This window comes from Chenopodium album, chromosome 3 (assembly GCF_948465745.1).
Source record: "Chenopodium album chromosome 3, dcCheAlbu1.1, whole genome shotgun sequence".
NCBI lineage: Eukaryota > Viridiplantae > Streptophyta > Magnoliopsida > Caryophyllales > Amaranthaceae > Chenopodium > Chenopodium album.
This window is the reverse complement of record NC_137836.1, coordinates 84,023,546-84,043,169: the sequence shown is the minus strand read 5'-3', so window position 1 is coordinate 84,043,169 and position 19,624 is coordinate 84,023,546. Positions and strand designations below refer to the sequence as shown.

General features: G+C 32.9%; 1 protein-coding gene across 2 annotated transcripts; it reads right to left on the bottom strand.

Annotated features, from left to right (window-relative positions):
- Positions 1–12,768: 12,768 nt before the first annotated feature.
- On the bottom strand, positions 12,769–19,289 carry LOC145620710 (GDP-mannose transporter GONST2-like). 2 transcript variants are annotated; one of them, XM_081675429.1, is made up of 11 exons: positions 19,060–19,289; positions 18,680–18,753; positions 17,675–17,878; positions 16,779–16,992; positions 16,455–16,594; positions 16,140–16,269; positions 15,452–15,550; positions 15,154–15,308; positions 14,940–15,056; positions 13,244–13,341; positions 12,769–13,157 (listed from the first exon to the last, which is right to left on the bottom strand). In XM_081675429.1, the coding sequence occupies exons 3-11, from the start codon at positions 17,866–17,868 to the stop codon at positions 13,114–13,116; spliced, it is 1,191 nt and encodes a 396-aa protein (XP_081531555.1). In that variant the 5' UTR covers positions 17,869–17,878; positions 18,680–18,753; positions 19,060–19,289; the 3' UTR covers positions 12,769–13,113. The 2 variants fall into 2 exon arrangements, with proteins under 2 accessions (XP_081531555.1, XP_081531546.1); XM_081675420.1 differs by lacking the exon at positions 18,680–18,753.
- Between the last annotated feature and the right edge of the window lie 335 nt (positions 19,290–19,624).

The following is a 19,624-nucleotide window of genomic DNA, read 5'->3' as shown; positions in this document are numbered from 1 at the left end:
TTTTTTTTTTGACACATGAATTGTCTCTTAATTTTATGCTTTTGCTTTTAATTAATGCTTAGTAGCGTGGTTTGATTTTTCGTATGGCAACTTGCAATTTGTTTGATAGCTCTAGTTTTGTGATATTTTGTAATTTGTACTTGGTTATTAGTTGAAAGAACACTACACTATAGTACTATTCCACAAGTTGAACTTTCATTTTGACTTCTAGTACTTGACGCCTCGAGAAACCCGTGATTGAAGGGATCTTTCTGTAACTTGATTCGTGTTAGAAGTGTATAATTTTATTTGTGAGATGCAAATTTTTTCTCTAGTCAAGTCTTATTTAGTCCTTCAATTTATGTATATGCAAGCATTTTTGAAAGGCAAACTTTGAGGGTTTACATAGATAATTAGATACATAGTTGAGTATCATGGTTATGGAATATGGAGTAGAAGGTACAAAGGACAAATTCTTGTGTAAAAATGATTAATATACACTAATATTGGTTTGAGGGAGTGACCGAGTGAGGAATAGCTCAAGTTTTTAGAGTTTTCCTTTTGATTTCTGAAAATTCTAAGAGTGACTCTCATCACCTTTTTTCGTGGCTTTTTAAACACCAAAAAAAAAAAAAAAAAAAAAAAAAAAACTTAAAGCTTATTATTTTTAGATAGTATTGTAACATACATAGTCTCTCAATTACCTATGTATCATTGATCTTTTATTTAAAAAAAAAAAAAAAAAAAAAAATTACTCCGAGTGTTACTTATAACAAGTGTCATTGTAGAGTCACGCGGCTCACGCCCATAAACTAGGAAATGCATTAAGACTTATTTGGTTAAATGAGTAAATATCTTTAAAGATAAGGGTAGGCGTGAAATTGTACTCCTCAATTTCGTGTTTAAAATTCTAAAATTTATAAATTGATTTATCAAATGTAGGCATAGAGCCATAGAGTACTTTCTACAAATTTGGTATGGAACGTTGAAAATTTCAAAATATTGGTAAATAGTTAAATACAAGTCACAATCTTTTAGAATTAGCAAACCTAGCTTATTGAATATATCCTTATAACCCGTCCATGTACACAATTGTTATTGTTATTGATATTTGACAACACCACACCATAGAGCTAGTAGTACTTACTTCAATCAAGCCCTATTCACGCTAATATGCTATAGATTGTCGATTACGGAGTAATATTTTCATACTTCGAATCTTGATGTAATTTATACTCCGTATTAAACTTGCAACATTCGAAAAAAAAATTAATCGTTTTAAGATTTTTCTTGTGAGATTGGTTGGTTCGTCAATATGCGGCTTATTCTCCTTACCTAAAAAAATAGTCAGCCATTTAGTTGCGTGTTGTGCTAGATCAAGGTCACTATCTTACCAATGCTCCACATAATTAGGATGCTACTCTCATATGTTTCTCTTGACAAAATCACACTTAAATTTAACCAAAAAAAATCTGAAACAAGCATGTTATTAGAGCATGATTAGTCGAAAATTTTGACAGTATTAATTGTGATTGTCTGATTGAGACCTTAATTGTTAGGAGGTTTAATCTTGTCTAATCAAAATTGATTTACATAAAATAATTATTATTTTGGTAGTAAAATGTGACAGGGACTATTTTGAGGTTGTCAAGTTGTACTTGGAATTTGGTGCTAGTAAAATACACATTACTATTGTTGTTATTATTATCTCTTAGCTGTCCCTTAGCTTATCGCATCCAATATTTGAGGCAAGTAGTTGATGGAGATAATACTAGATTTCTTGTATAAAATCGAACAAGATGAGTTATTTTAATTGATATAATATACAAACTAGCTAAGTTGTTGTCATAATTGTTACCTATTTAAGTACTGCTCCATTGATATAATATACAAACTAGCTAAGTTGTTGCCATAATTGTTACCTATTTAAGTATTGCACAATCGAACAAACTAATTGTTACCGTAATTGTTACTTATTTAAAAACTGATCAATCGATTATAGTAGGAGTAACAAATTAAGAAGATACACTTTGTTTAAATTAAACTACGGGTAGTCAACAAGTTAGTTGGAATTGACCAAATAATAGAACACGCAATATAATCAAGCTATAAAGTAAAATATAGTATTTTTTGTTAGGGAAAGTAAACTACTAAGGGGATGCTTTCATTGACTGAAAGCTGAACTAAACTGAACTGAGTTGAGCTGAACTGAACCGAACTGAAATGAATATTTTATAAGAGAAGGAAATTAGGAGTTGAACTGAACTGAACTGAACTGAATTAAATTTCAACGTATGAGAACAGACCCTAAGCCATAGTACTTCAGAAAGAGCCTAAGACCCAAAAAAAAAAAAAAAAAGAGAGAGAGCGCAACGAGAAAACGATGCAATATCACGTGTCACCATTCTTCCTCCATGCTTAATCGCTACCTTTTTCTCTCCTCTTTATTTTATTTTACTTGTTAATGAGTCAAACGTACAATGGATTATCTTAGTATAAGGTCAATTGTTATCGTAGATGTCATAACTACACCAACGAGGTTCTGAAAAAGAATATGTGTTTCGTATTTGATTTTGAGCTTTAAAGTTTCTAGCACTTTGAGAGCTACAAAAGTACAAAATAGTTTTATTAGTACAATAAAATTCTTATACGTGGTTGATCACACCGTGTGACCAATCATAATGGAAATTACTTCGTTAGTGTTATTGCAATTACTTGATAAGTGTTCTAAAGATTATTCGATCAGTATTATAAGAATTACTCAACCAGTATTACAGAGCTTACTCTCATTTTTTACATATGTGGTGGCCAACCCACACAAAACGGATTGTTAATACAATATAAATAGCAAGATTTTTCTATCATTCTTACAATCACAATTTTTATTAACTATGGTTCTATGGTTTTATAGTTATATTGGGGACCCGTTTCACATTTACTGAATTGAGCTAAACTGATCGGAGCTGAACTGATTAGAGCTGCTGAAATGAATAATGTATGAGAGAAGAAAATAAAGAGCTAAACTAAATTGAACTGAGCACTGAACTGAAATGATTGGAGCTAAACTGAGCTCAACCGGACTTATTGGAGCTAAATTGAACTGAACTAAAATTAAGCTGAAATGAACATGCCCTAACGGGTGGGGCGGGTGTTTCCCTTATTCATTTGTTGATCCCCACTTTAAGGGTACGATGTGACTAACAAATGTGGATTGAATATACTTGTATTAGTTCAATCACAAATATTTATTCCTACAATAGTGAGATGAGATAAATTGCAAATGAAAAAAAAAAGGTTCAATAAAAATATTTTAATTTTATTATAAATAGTTTTAGTTTATTAAAAATAAGGTGAAAAGAACATAACCTGGCCGAGTCATATAAAAAAACCTAAATTTATAAGGGATTTTTTCGCTTAGAAAATAAAGGTGGGGTTCAAATTTGATTTTAGTAATTAAAAATGAATTTTAAGTGCAAAAATAAGGTTAAATTAGGTTATTATCACTTTTATTTAGTTTGACTTGGCTAAATATTGGGAAATTAACTTTTGCACTAAAAAATTAAAGGGTAAAAATGGAATTTTATAAAACAAAGAAATTATTTATAAAATATACAAAAATAATTTAGTAATATTTATAATATATTGAAATTTTAAGTAAATGGCATACATTGTTTTGGCAAATTTTGTAGCATAAAATGTTACTCCATTTACTTCATAATGTTAGTCCCATTTACATATATCGATGCAAATATATTATCGCAAATATCTTTAATCTCACACTAATAAAAATCATAAAAATTAAACATTAAGGGCCGTTTGGTTGGGGGTATTCATCAAAGGGAAAGGGAATCAACCACCCTGATTCCCTTTGTTGCTGTTTGTTAGCCCTTTTTTTTCATTCCCTTTCCCCCATCCATTCCCCCAAATTCTTCTAAGCCCATTCCCCACCCCCCCTAGGTATTTCCATTCCCATTCCCTACCACCACCACACCACCACATCACCACCTTCATACCTACCCAACCACCGGAAAACCCAACCACCGTCCTACCTGACCCTCGCCGCCCCTCCCCCGACCCTCGCCGCCCCTCGCCGATCCTCACCGACTCTCCCCTGCACCGGAATCGAATCGTTCGCTGCCCCTTTTCGCACCGGAATCGCACTTCGCTGCCCCTTTTCGCACCTCCCCCAACCCTTTTCGCACCTTCCCCAACCCTTGTCGGAGGTTGTCGCACCTCAAACGGCGAGGGAGAATATTTTCTAGGGTTTATTCGAGGCTGATGGTGGTTTTTCGGGGTTGAGGGAGGGTTTGCGAGGGGCGGGGAGAGCTGTGCGAGGGGCGGGGATGACCGGCGAAGGGAGGCGAAGGGGGAGGGAGGTGCGGCGAGTGGTTTGGTGGCTGGAAACGGTGGAGAATGAAGGTTTGAGGTGGATGTGTGGTGGTGGGACTGGTGGTCCTCATTCCCTTTTGTTTTTAAGACCAAACAACATAGAAAATTTTAGGTATTTTCATTCCATTCCCTGTCTTTCCCTTTGTTCATTCCATTCTGATTACCCCTCGCGAAACAAACGGCCCCTAATAATGTACTCATCAAGACAAATAAAACCAAATCTCACATGATTATGTTTGTTCTTATACATAGAGAGAAATTTAGAAGATTCCCTCTAATTGTTAATAGTCAAAAGATTTTTAATGGGAATAACATTATAAAAGGTAATAAAACGAAAAGAGTTTATTAAAAAAAGAAAATTTTGGAAACATTAAAAGTCATTTAATTAACTTTTCTCAAAAAAGAAAAATAAATTACTAACATATACTTTGTACAATATACCAATTGGTTGTTGGTGTAGTGGTGATTGGGACTACACTTGGTAGGGAGGACCCGTGTTCGATTCCCCGCAACAACAATCGGGAGGGGACTGGAACCTAACCACCCAGAACTGATCCCCGAATCCGGATTAGCCCAAAGGGTGAACCGGATGGAACACCAAAAAAATATACTTTGTACAATATCGATTGGAAATGCCTGTAAAAAAATATTGTTAATGAAATTGGGTTTGCAAAGAAAAAAAAAAAAAAAAAACAAAATAGGCCACGGTTGGATCTAAACCTGCGGCCCATAGAATAATAACGTAACAGTGTTCTGTTGTGCAAGGGAAATGCAATTATGCAAGTATCTAGTACTCTATATTTTTTTTTTCCCATTTGCATCAGTTTAATTGGCATATTTACCGAGATACAATTTTGACTATTATTATCTTTTAGTGTGTATTAAAAATTATAACAAAATTATATTATGAAACTACACATTATGACTAATCTAATGATATATATCATAACATTTATTTATTTTATAAAGGTGAAAAAATTAAGTCAACCGTGGTATGTGAATAGTGTAAAAATCAAAGTGATGTATTTAAAAAATAACGAAGGGAGTACTTAGAAAGAGAAAGTCTAAAGTAATCCAAAAATCTTACTGTAAACCATATACCAAAAAGTGTTAAATGCTTTTGTTAATTCTATTTTTCACAATTGTTTCTATGAATTGCTAAATGTCCCTCGTAATTTTATCATTAACGTCCGTATTTTAGGGTGGACACGTCATTTCTCAAAATATAAAACTAGGGCGATGATTTTATATGTGGCCAAAGTCACTTTATTTCACTCCGTTAACCATAAATATGTATATAAGTAGACATACTAAATGTGTTGATGATTGATTATTGTCGAATAAGAGGCATTGTGATCATGGGGCATTATACACAAAAGCCATCCATGGTATTGGGTTTGCTCACTTGCAGCTCCATTGAATAAACCCGGCTGCTCTATGTATTAGCACTAAAGACGTCGGCAGTCTCAAATTCAGTCAAAATACGTATGAATATTTTAAAGGTTAGGAAGGGTTTTGAAATTTTTGAATTTCTTGAATGATAACATCCCACCGTTTAGCCCTGGGATTACTAAGTGTTCGAAAGGTCGTGTCTGCTATAAATGTTTGATTTACTTGATCGCTTAGAGGATGTATGGTGCCGCAATTCCTGGAGTGAGTGAGACCCTGGCGGACTCACGAACGTAGCTACTAGGGACATGTTGCTCCTTTTTCTATTGTGATACCTTGGACTTTGAGATGAGAAAGGGCATTGGCTTTCCCTAGGCCCTAGCTAGCTTAGTCGAAGTCTAATTGTCTAAGGCAAAACCAGGATTCCAACAGTGCTAAGCTAGTAGGGTTTCCGATCCTCTTGGAAAGGAAATCCTACATAAGCTATCCAATCGGTAGATAGGCCATTTCTACCAGGAAGAGGGATTAGGGCATACCTTTTGCTAAACAGCTTTTGTGAATTCCTTGAATTTAAAACTTCAAATTAAAAAACTTTGAATGTACGAGAATGTACCAAATAAATTTCCTTAAATTTCACTTGGAGCTCACTTAGCATGGGTACAACTTATTGTATAATAGAAATTACCACATTTTATATACTCACATATTCGACATTTAATATTTAGTAAAGTAGAGGACACGTCATCATATCAAGAAAGGTAGGTATTGTGAAAAGGGTACAATTAGACAATTAGTTATGGAAGAATATCATGGTTATTAAATGAAATAAGGAAAAATATCAGGCAAAATTGAAACAAATTAATTGAGATTCAAATAGATATTTCATTAATTGAGAGTATTTTTCTTTTTAATAATATAAAAAAATCTTAAACAATTTTTGCATGTCCTTCATTGCAATAATTCTTGATGTTTATAACATTTAATTAATTAGCAACATATGACGCATGTTTTTAACATAAATTTCCAACTTAATAATTGGAAACCTTACATAAATAATGAGCTTTTAAAATGCTTAGGGATATTATTTTATCATAATCCTTCTAGATATATATTAGAAAGCATTGCACATGTATGTCAAAGTATTGAAACAAAGTCTATCATGCACCTGGGTGTACTAACAAAAATTGCCTTGAGTGCACCAAGAGTAGAGCGTGCATTGAATATTTAAAAAAAAAAAAAGGAAAAAAATAAACATGATACATTTCAACATTATAGATCTAAAACTTAATGTAAGGTCGGCCTTATTTAGTTTGCTTGTTTTTTACTAATTAAATTTTTTTTATTGATTGAATTATTCTATTTATTAGTGTGATTATATTTTCAATCACACAAAATAAATTCTGATAAGTTATAACATTAATAAGGTATACTTAAGTTTGATTTACAACTAAGATAAGTTCTCATAAGTTCTAATAAGTCTAGATTTGTGAAAGTCATGTGGATAGAATGCATCTTTAATTATAGCCTAATTTATTTTCAAGAAGGCCATTAAATGTTTTCAAAATTATAGCAAGAAAAATAATTAATCAATTACCTCAATTTTTTTTTTCTTCCATATATATTTTTCTTGCAAGGAACATGAGGAGTGTAGTAAGCTGATGACAGATAATCACCTACCATTGGTCTAACTTGTGTATAAAAGATCAATGAGTATCACAAACTTACTACAACCCTAAAAATTAGCTTTTCAGCCTTGATTTTCCCTTCCTTTAATCTTGCACCTTAGATACTTGTCTTTTGGGAAAAAAAAATTATCCATCATTTTAAGTTTGGTTTCTCTAAAGTTCTAAATCAAAATCTTTAACAACAATTTTCATCATGCATGATGGGAAATGAAGGAGAACTATGGAGAAGAATTTTTTAGTTCTTGCATCAGTTTGCTAGACTTCACTTTACTCATCTATTATTCCTAATTTTTAATTTCCGGGCTTAATTGCTATCATTTCTTCTTATTTTACTCAAATTAAATTAAAAATAAGAACCACCACCACTATCACTAACGATATGACCAACACCACTATCACTAACAAAAAGACTTACGTGAGAAGTAAATGGAATAGTAACGAGGATAGGTTTGTGCCAATTTCTTTTAGTTAGTCAATTTTTCTTTTTGTAATTTCTTCTTTGATTATTTACATTTTAAAGGCTTATTGATTAGGTGAATAGAATATTTCTATACCTTCTTAATGTTAAATTAATAATATTTATTTTATTATGATGAAGAAAATGATTTTTGCTTGTTTTTTTACGTGATTTTTGTAACGACGAAGCCTTCTTATGAGCTTGTTATCGACAAATGAAAACCAAAGTTGGGATTCAATTGCTGCAAAGATGAAGGGGAAAGGAGGGAAACAATGTCGTGAACGGTGGGTTAACCATTTACAACCATTTATTAAGGTAATTTAACGATTGTAGTTTTTTTAGAGACTCATATTTTTTCACTTAAATTTTATCGTATTTTAGATATTAATTGTACATTTGCCTATTAAACACTTTAGTTTTATTAACTATAACAAGAGCTCTCATTAACCATTTTCTCCATTTTGGGTAAATTCGATTAACATTTGGTGTTTTTTTCTACAACATAAATTGCAAATTTAGTTAACAAGAAAACACTTATTTTCAAATGGGATTTTTTTTTTTTTTTTTTTTTTTTTTTTTTTTTTTTTAATTTTATTAATATGGGATAAAAACATACTTGTATTATGACTTGATTGAAATAAAATCTCCCTTACATATATACTTAATCTGTTAATCACCATTCTAAATCTGAAATTTTTTTTATTGCATTTTGCGTTTTTAAGTTATAAAATTAACAATGGTCCTTTTATTTTTTTCTTCAGATCTCGAGGAAAAGGAAATAATCAAGAAAGTCATTAATTTTTAATTAAAATATCAGATATAAAAGTAGCAAAATAATAAAACGCCCTAAAATCATATGGGTCAACGCCTTTTAATACTATGTTGATACACAAGTATTTATTTCCATATAATTCAATTTTTGTACTACCTCTGTTTCATATTATTTGCAATGATTAGACATTTTTCCTCTTTACAAATCGTTGCAAATAATGTGAAACGGAGGTAGTATATCATGTGTTTTGCTCCCCACCACCACCACCTTACGTTGTGCGAAAAAAGGTTTGCTATAATCTCTCTCTCTCTCTCTCTATATATATAGAATAATAGTTGCCGAAAGGAAAAAAAAATAAAAAAAATTCAAATTTTATTTATTTCAATTCCTCGGTTTCAACGTAGATAACACATTTTGACTTTTAACTCTGCTCACAAATTCACTTTAACTTGCTTTAATTTTGTGATATATATATATTTTTCTTTTTTTTCATAGTCATATGATCTTGCTAGCATATATTTATGTGTATTTTCAAAACATAAACTTTTTATAATTTTACTTATTGATAATTAGAGTTATTTTAAAATTAATTTTAAATTAACGCACGTGATAAATGAAACTTGTCATCTAATTTAAAACGAAGGAAGTGTTTGATAATAACAACACATACGAAAATTAAAGTCTAACTTTCTTCCCTATACAATATTTTTTGTATGAAACAATAGAAGGATGCTTGGGACGAAAAAGAGGATGAGATCTTGGTGAAATATCACAAGATATATGGTAATCAATGGGCAAAGATCTCTCAGTTTATTCAAGGAAGAACAGATAATGCTATCAAGAATCATTTCAATGCTGCCAAAAGTAAGCTTTTTACGAATAAGTATTGTCACAAAGCTGGAAATCAACCATTTCCTGTTTTACAAGATTACTTAAGAAGCCTGTTTGAACGCAACACCACCTCTACCTCCACCACCACTATTGCCCCCTTGGCCGCCTCGCTTAGCTCGGAATCCTTACGTACCTTTGCAAATGTTGTTGAAAGCTCAAACGCAAACCAATTTCAGGATGTTGCTTCATCTATTGAGTCTTCTCCATCAACCGTAGTAAGCTCGAGCCATGATGATGATGAGTTCATGAACAACGTCTGCCAATATGTTGATCAAATGAAGGAGAGTTTTGATTGGATGGAAGAAGTGTAGTATTACTCAGCTTAAAACAAGGAAGACAATTATGGAGATTACAATGATGAATTTGAATGATAATTGTCTTAATTACAATGATGAATTTCTGTAAGTTAGTTGACAATTGCTTTATTTTTGTTGTTAATTTTATGTTACTCCTTTAATCATACCATAGTTATGTTTTGCATTAATAGAATTCTCCTTTCAAGTTAATTGAAATTGTCATCAAGGCTGATATATATATATATCATATAACTATCATATAACTAATATATAAAGCTAAACTTTTAGCCAGGCGACGAGGCAGCGACACTTGGCGTTCCAACTTTTCGCCAAGTGTCGTGCCATGTATGATAGAGTTTTATAGAATTTAATTTGTAGGATAAAAAAGTTAGTTTAGAATTTTATTTTAATCAAATTTGGATAGAATTTTAGGATAAAATTGTTAATTTAGAGTTTTATTTTTTATAAAGTACCAATATTTTTATCATAGAATTTTATTTTTTAATAAAGTACACATTGAATTATATCTGTATTGAAAGTACACATTGAGTTATATCTTTATTGAAAAAATAATTAGATTATAACTCTCATAAATTATCATATAAATTTATTTTTTGTATCATAATATTTTTCTGGAACGAAGGAATTATTTCAAAATGTAGCACATCTATTGTTTATAATATATTCTAATCAATTAAAATAATATACTTCACAGTCTAATAAAATTTTATTATTGTGTGTAGACCTGTATATCAGGTCGGGTTACCAGTCATTTTAGGCAGGGTCATTATTTAGGTTACGGGTCAAGAAATATTTTTCACCAATATTATCATTATTAGTCATTACATGTCTACAAGTTTAAATCGTCAAAAAAACACACCAATTGCTAACTAATTTTGTATCAATAATACGTTTTAAAATTTGACATATAGATTAAAAATATATCTTAAAATTCAATAAACAATCCGGGCATCGCACGGGCACAAAACTAGCGTTAAACTTTTAGCCAGGTCACGAGGTAGCGACACTTGGCATTCTAACTTTTCGCCAAGTTTCAATGTCAAGTGTCGCGCTACGTTGGATAGATTTAAATACATTTCATAAGATAAAAAAATTAGTTTAGAATTCTATTATGAATCAAATTTGGATAGAATTTTAGGATAAAATTGTTAATTTAGAGTTTTATTTTCAATAAAATAAAATTTGAGTGTCGCGCCACGTTGTATAGATTTAAATTGACTGCATAAACAACCCGGGCATCGCACGGGGCACGAAACTAGTATATATATATACATATATATATATATACATATATATATATATATACATATATATATATATATAAAGCTAAACTTTTAGTCAGGCGATGAGGCAGCGACACTTGGCGTTCCAATTTTTCGCCAAGTGTCGTGCCACGTAAGATAGAGTTATATCGAATTCAATTGGTAGGATAAAAAAGTTAGTTTAGAATTTTATTTTCAATCAAATTTGGATAGAATTTTAGGATAAAATTGTTAATTTAGAGTTTTATTTTTGATAAAGTGCTAATATTTCATAGGTACAAATTGAATTATAATTTTATTCAAAAAATAATTAGATTATAACTCTCATAAATTATCATATAAATTTATTTTTTGTATCATAATATTTTTCTGGAGTGAAGGAATTAGTTCAAAATGTACCACATCCATTGTTTATAATGTATTTTAATTAATTAAAATAATATATTTCACAATCTAATATAATTTTATTACTGTGTGTAGACCTGTAAATCAGGTCGGATCACCGGCCATTTCAGGCAGGGTTACGGGTCAAGAAATATTTTTCACCAATATTATTATTATTAGTCATTACATGTCTACAAGTTTAAATAGTCACAAAAACACATCAATTCCTAACTAATTTTGTATCAATGATATGTTTTCAAATTTGACATATAAATTAAAAATATATTTTAAAATTCAATAAACAACCCGGGCATCGCACGGGCACAAAACTAGTATATATATATATATATATATATATTCTCTTTGCGATTTAAAAAAACATAATGTATCCTTATAAATTTTAAAATTCTTCGGACATCTCTGCTCACCAAATGTTTCAAATCTTTGCATACTATTTTGTCCAATCCACATACCCTATATTCTATTAATTAACAAAGGCTTTGCTCTCTTCTCCACTACATACGTTCGTCCCTCCAAAGAATATCACCTAAACAGTTGTATATGCCATGTGGTACAACACCCTCCCATTCCACCACATCTCTACTTCCAACTCCACATGTTGAAACTCATCGTAGCCCATTTATGGTGAGTGTCCCACATTAGAGAAAGAGGAGAAATGGTTCCACTTTATAAAGTTGAGGAGTAACTCCTACTACTGCCAATTGGTTTTAGTATGGAAGCTCCTAAGCCTTGTTTGTGGACCAAACACTCCTCCTCCTTATCCGGGTTGCCCATTTCATATTTCCATAAACTCAGCAAGAATTTTGCATCAAAAAATAAACTGTTGCAAATTTACAGAAGGAACACACCATTTCAATACAAGTAACCTCATTACTCAAGATTGCCCGCAATGTGACGAACAAGCTTCTGCTAGCTTCATTGTATCATATTGATCGATCATAGCGATGTAACTATTGCAGGCAACTAGTGCTTTCTGGGAATGGTCTGCTGATCCATTAAGAAGCACCCTGCAGGTGATAAAACTACCAGTGGATTGGGATAGACTTGGATTTTCCAATAGGACCATAGCTTTCAGAGTTTCACCACACTCTTTTCAATTCGTTTGCTAAATACTTCATACATAAAACGAAACAAATTAACCAAAATTTAAGTAGCAACTATATAAAAAATTTCAACTTCAAATATTTAATGGTACAAATTAACCAAAATTTTTTTATGTAAGAAAAACGAAAATAACCAAGACTATCAGCCAACTTTTTAAATATGAAGTAATACAACTGTTTTCTTGCAAAACTATGCGAAATGGGTTAAATAGATCTGCATTGCCAATCCAAGAGACAAAAATGACGGATCACCTTGTAGAATACTACCTCTGGCTGAACCAGGTTTAGTTGCACTTTACTAATCCAGATTACACTATTCACGAGACAATGAATAGAATGAAGTGAGGAAGTATTCGCAGCTGTGCTGCATTATGACGCACTGAACTACTGCGGAATTGTTCCTACAGAAGATACGGAGCTATGTTGTATCTTTATCCTATGAGTAATCCAACATAACCTGAGAATCAGAACATCTTGGCTCTAGCAAAAAATACCCCAGCAAATAGACCTGTAACATGGAAGAAATTTCATCAAGCTAAAAACTAAAGGTCAAAAAATTTGGTAAAAGAGAGTAGATTTGGCTGTCATTCTCACCAAATAATATGCTGAAAAGATTCGGTATGCTAAGTGGAACATTGAACAACACTAATCCAGCAAGTGACATAGGTATCTTGTTTAAGGAACCAACCAAGCTGTAAAATATATACATCAACAGGATGTTACAATGAGAAAGACGATTGCCTCAGCAAAATATACCAATTTCTGTACACAGTAGCTAAGTTGGTTACATTTTAAAAATAAATATAAAGGAAGAGATACCACATTCCTCCCTTTGTCACCCTCCTATCCTCCCATTCCAAACCCTCAATATTCCTTTTTCCTTCTCTCCTGACATCTCTATCAGGTATTCAGGTTAACATAGGAAGGTGAAGTTTAAATCCCAATTTCTGTTGAAAACAATCTTCATTTCAAGATATTTCCTTTAAACGTTGACCCAAAACACAGCCTAAAATTTATTACATGTGAGCTGGAACTAGGTTGTATAATTAAGAAATCCCAAACATATCCCTAAAACACCTATGTTTTCGTTAAATGAGGGTAGCAATTAGCATCTGCCTTTGGTGCAAAAAAAAAAATGCTAAGTTTGAGAGAGGGCCACTGCTGCTGACCTGCCGCTGCCCATGCAAGGCACACCAAGGCCTAGGTGCTGATGAAACATGGGGGCTGAATGCTGCTGCCCAACTCAAGCTTAAGGCATGCTATGGCTTAGGTAAGGGGCAACTGCGCGAGGCATGGGGACGAGGACAAGACATAATAACAATTAACACATCATCCTTATTGCTACTTGGCTTGCCATAGGGTCAACACAAGGCCAACTCAAGGAAAGGCAAGACAACAAGGTCATGGCGAATTGGCAAGGCATGAAGAAAGGGGTAGGCTAAGGCATGAATGGGATGATTCATGGCACCATGTAGGCCTCCCGAGGCCCATTGGAAAGGGCTGGAAACACCTCGATGCAAACCTTGTCGCTTCAGAGGCCAAATTCAAAGGATTGTTTCTAGATATTTTGGGCTCGATGTCGAAAGTCGAGTGATGCCAAGAGAGGTATCCCAATGTCATATAATGTGTTGTTTGGAGCCATATACAACCACTAGTTGGTCATATAAAGCCCTATGGTGGCTTAAATTAATGAAGGTAGATGTGTACATAACTACCTAAATTGACAATTTAAAGAGAGAGTTTTTGTTTCTAACCACCCAAATGGCTTACCGGGTCTTAGTGGGGTCCATGGGAAGCACCCCGATCTCATTCCTTTGGGAGTTCGAATATGTCGAAAATTGTCTAGAACTGAAGGTTATATTCCACGTCTTTGGGTCAATTTTAGGAAGTTTTACCAAAATGAAGTGAATATGGGGGTTATCCCCAGAGTCGCACAAGTTGGTTTGGAACCATAATAGACCTACCATCTAGTCTATAAAGTCTTAGAAATTGATTTGGTTTTAATTATATGGCTACTTAGACAGTTGAATTAGCAATCAAAAGCTTTAAGAGATGGTTCTTATCACTACTTTGACATCCTAGGTCCGATCCTCTTATGGTGTGGTGGGATTCCTTCATTGGTCATCAAACCCAAACTCCCACTACTTACCATATGGTTGATGGATGCACTACATGGGTTTCTTATTACCATAATGTTAAGTCATGATCATGACCACTTTGATTAGCCTTGTCTTGTTGTAACTCAGTACTAAAATTGCTTCTAGAAAGGTCAGAGAAAAAATAACAGTACCTATAAGTTGTAGGGCTGGTTTGACCTAAAAACCACATCGAAGTAAAGCTGATAGCAAGTCCCAATAATCCGCTAAGTGTTGCTGCAGCCCAAAACATTGGCATTGTAATAACATTGCTGCAAATACATGAATACACTTGAGGAAATAATTTTTTATGAATTTAGCACCGATTAAAAGACTAATCAAGCATTTAAGATCTAAATATGTACTTACACGTTTATGACATATTTCCATTCGTCAAATATAAGAATCAAAACCAGTCCAAATGGTAATGACAATGCATTGTTTAACAACACCATTGAAACTTCATTTAGAGATCCTGATTTTGTCAGCTGTTTTGCTTTTTCCATGACCATTCTCAGTGTAAGCTGTCAAAATGCACACTTGTCTCAACTTCATAGTAACATAAGTGCAAAAAGAGAATAGAATGAAGCTCTATTAACATGATGTATAACATTATAGCAACATAGGCGACAATAAAATGGCCCATATATGAGGAAAAAATACATACTGAATAGCTTGCTGTTAGAACACAGTTTATAAGTTGCCAAGCATATCCTGTAGCATCAAAAGAAAGATCCGTGACGCCACCACTTACAGCAGATATTATCTGTCATTTAGAATGAAGAACTCAGAATTCTAAATAGCAAAGCAAATAGTGTAACACACAAGTTGCTGCACAAGTTATTTCTGGAGCTTATACAATCCCCGTGTCTGTAAATAATAGGCCAAATTTATTTGCCAAACCATCCAAAAATATAGTCTACTTTCTAAATTTAGAATACTAATGTTAACACTATCCTTTATTACCATTAGATATATTGATATGATGGATAGGTTTGGTATTTTATCTCAATTTCTTAAGGGGAGGAAGGAGTAACAAAGAGGAGCAGAACACCAAATAGTGATTAGTCCTTGCAGAGACTGTGCATGAACACTTCTACAAAGTATAACTAAGAAGCATATTTTCTGAGACAAAAGTCTCTATAACCCAGACCAAATTTATATAGTTACAGAATTTACTTAAGCACAGTCCAACAAAAAAAAAGGTACCAACACAAACGGACTAGAGTATTTTAGCCAGGAACACAAGAAATCAACATTCATCATCAAAGCTTATATAGCGAGATATTCAGAGATGATACTTCCCACACATGTATTCAAGTTTAACCAAGCGCAACATAACATGTAGTATGTACCATCAAAAACATTGCAGTCCACACTTTCTGATTCTGGTGTCTCCGGAATAAATAATAATCACCAACTGCTGTCATAATATTCGTCACATTCTTCAAAATCGTCACCATAGCAACATTTATGTACTTCAAACTGCAAGGATTTTGCCACAGGGATATTCAGTAATAGAATTATACTTCCATTGAACTTATGAGGGAAAAGAAAACATGGATTGTTTGCATTATGCCATATTGTCAAAAGGATGTTCAATTTTATATTGCCCACATGAACAAAAATCACAATGCCACAATCATTATCCATCACAGAGTTTTGAGTACCTGTACATGCCTGATACAAGCATACCCACAAAGATAATGTTGACAGGTAGCCAAACCCGAATGAGCTTCCAGCTGAGCTTTTCTACTGATACAACCCCGCATATACTCAAAATAGCAACGATTACAGTGCTGATTAAATTCTGCATTAAGAACATAAGGATAAATTTTTAAAAAAAGGTTGATACCTTTACATGATTATATTAAGAAACAAAATAAATCCTTTGAGATAAGAGAATGAACTACCAGCCACAGGTTATACAGGGAAAGAAAATAATAGAAGAAATGCCAACATCATATACACACTGTATCAATGATTACACAAACCTGATAAAACATCAAAGATATCCCGGCGTTGAAATTGAATGTTGAGAGAACTACTTTGTTTAGCAATATCATGCTACAAGAGGAAAGACAGTAAGCAGCACCAGACACAAGTGGACCAGCAGGTTTTTTTACAGTTTTGTGCTCCCTATCTTCTTCCTCTTGATCTACATGGTTGTCAATGCTGTTTTGTATGGTTCGATTGGGACGAAGAAGCCTATTCAGAGGACTTGAGAAGATCAGTCATGCAGTCATAAATGTATGCATTTTATCAAATTAAGGATAAACACAGGAAAGATTTGCAAACAAATAACCCCTATTTGGGAAAATGTCCTACCTCCCAAGAAAGACATTAGACTCAGGTTCCCTAAAAAGGGTTCTAAGACCGTCACTTGGAGAATATCTAACATACTTCCTAATAGTAATCCACGCTTCTAATACACCAAACAATTCATATACAGTCAACAAGACACGCACATCAACAATCATAGAGTCTGGACTCTTGATCATCACGTATAAGAAATATTTGTACAGAAGCATTACATAACAAATAACATATCATCCACCTCCCCTTCCCCGATAACAAGTAGCAGGCCATATCAACAACCTACTCGTAATCAGAGAGTCAGAGATTAACACAGATCACAAGAATTACTTTAGGTCATACACTGATAATTATAATTCATGGATAAATGGAGATCAAGTTCAGCTTTGATTGATCAAATGACTTATTCTGCGACACATTTCCCTAAGTATAATCAAAACTATATATAAGCTTGCATTAGAGAACCAAAATATCATTTTCTCAACAGAAGCGACAGAACAAACACACACACATGCATCATCAGCAACAAACAGTTTTTAATATAAGCATATTACAGTGAAAATCTAAGTCTCACCTGTCACCTAATGATCTGCGCTCCCTCGGTGATGTAATGTCACTAATTGACTTCTTCCCTTGATGGTAGTCGTCAAGGGTATTGTAGATTCCATCGGTCCCAATGGCCATAGTATCATTCTCGTGTAGAGGACCTCCTTCTGATTCATAATGATCATAGTTGTTCCCTATGTCTACCTTGATTTCTGATGACATCTGATTAAGGCTGCATATGATAGTACATAAGAAGAAAAAAGTATAAAAATCGGAGGACACTCCACAGTTCATGAAGTGACATACTACTTGAGAAAGAAGAACAACAAAAGGCCAGTAGATTGTCACAAGTTCATAATGCTAATTCTCTAACCAATATTCAGGCACAATTTCAATCAATTCATTAACAAAAAATGCAATAGTACTTTATTATACCGCTATTGAGAAGTCGAGCAGAAAAACTGAAAGCTTGTTAAAAATTTAAAACCTCACCCATGCTACCAGTAACACAAAATATGTACCTATGCCGCTCACCATATTAAAAAATGGAAGAAAGAGCAGCTATTCTAATTGAGCGTCTGGTGATTCGTCTATGGATTACTAAAACAATGAGTCCTAAATCCTGAGAGGTATCATCTTACAAAGATAAATAAACTTCAACCTATCATACAAATCTCCTTAAAAACACCCCAAATCAAAATACGCAATGCATTTCTAAACAGCATGCAAAAACACTCGTATTTTATCAATAATTCAACTCAATCTAGTAACACGACAACTAAATCCAAGTCGAGGTAGTACTATATTTAATAAAACTCTTAGCTCCAAGACTAAAATATCCATCATTCTCATTCTCACTTTCAGAAACACAATCATCATCGTAATAATCAATTACTTAATAATTCGCGCTCATACAAGTATCCTACCATATATAATTTGTTACCTCATCTACACATTTGGTGAATTCACAAATACAATACAAAAAATAAAATAAAATAAAATAAAAAATTAGCAACTAAATGTAGAAACTCACCAATTTCAACTTGAACCTTGGATTTGACTAATCTCAACGACCTACCACACTAATTAACTTCCCTAAAATGTGACCTATATATCAATTTAGTCAAACATTTCACGAACACAAATCACCAAAAAAAAATTAAAAATACAGAAAATTAAAAAATAATAATTAAAATCTTCGACTTGACAGTACGAATTTTGAGAACACAGAAACGCAATAGAATGATGAAAAAGAAAGTGATGAAAAATACATGAAATGAACGTGTTTTTATGATCAACTTTTTATATGACACGCAAAGGAGAAATAGTTCCTCAAAATAAGCATCAATAAATATTAATTAATCAAAAAAATCATCAAAATAATTGGAGGAGAGAGAAAATGAAGAAGTGTACCATTGAAGGAAGGGGCAATGAGATTGGAGGAGAGAGAAAATGACAACAGATGCAGCTGATTCACCACCATTTTTGGCTCCATTTTCGAGGAATTAACCAGAAAAGTCAACTGATTCGCTGAAATTCATATAACTTTTTAAATTTTGTTTCTGGAATTTATGAATATTTTTGTGTTGCTTGAAGAAGACGAAGGAAGAAGAAAGAAGATGGTGTTATTCGAGACTGAAGCGAAGGCGTTAAAGCCGTTAATTGAGAATTGATGTTTCGTTATTGGGCTTTTTAATTAAAATAAATTGATGTTTAGCTAAATGTGGGCTAAATTTATTGTGTTTCGTTATTGGGCTTTTTAATTTTTTAATTGGGTAGTTGTGTCAATGCATGGGCCTTGATCCATTGATTTGCTAAATTTATGTGTTTCGTTATTGGGCTTTATACTAAGGCCATATTATGTTCAGCTAAATTTCACTTTAATGCAGTTTCTAATTTCCTTCTCTCATAAATAATTCATTTCAACTCTATTTTGTTCAGTTCAGGTATTTTCAATAAATCAGAACAGACCCTAATA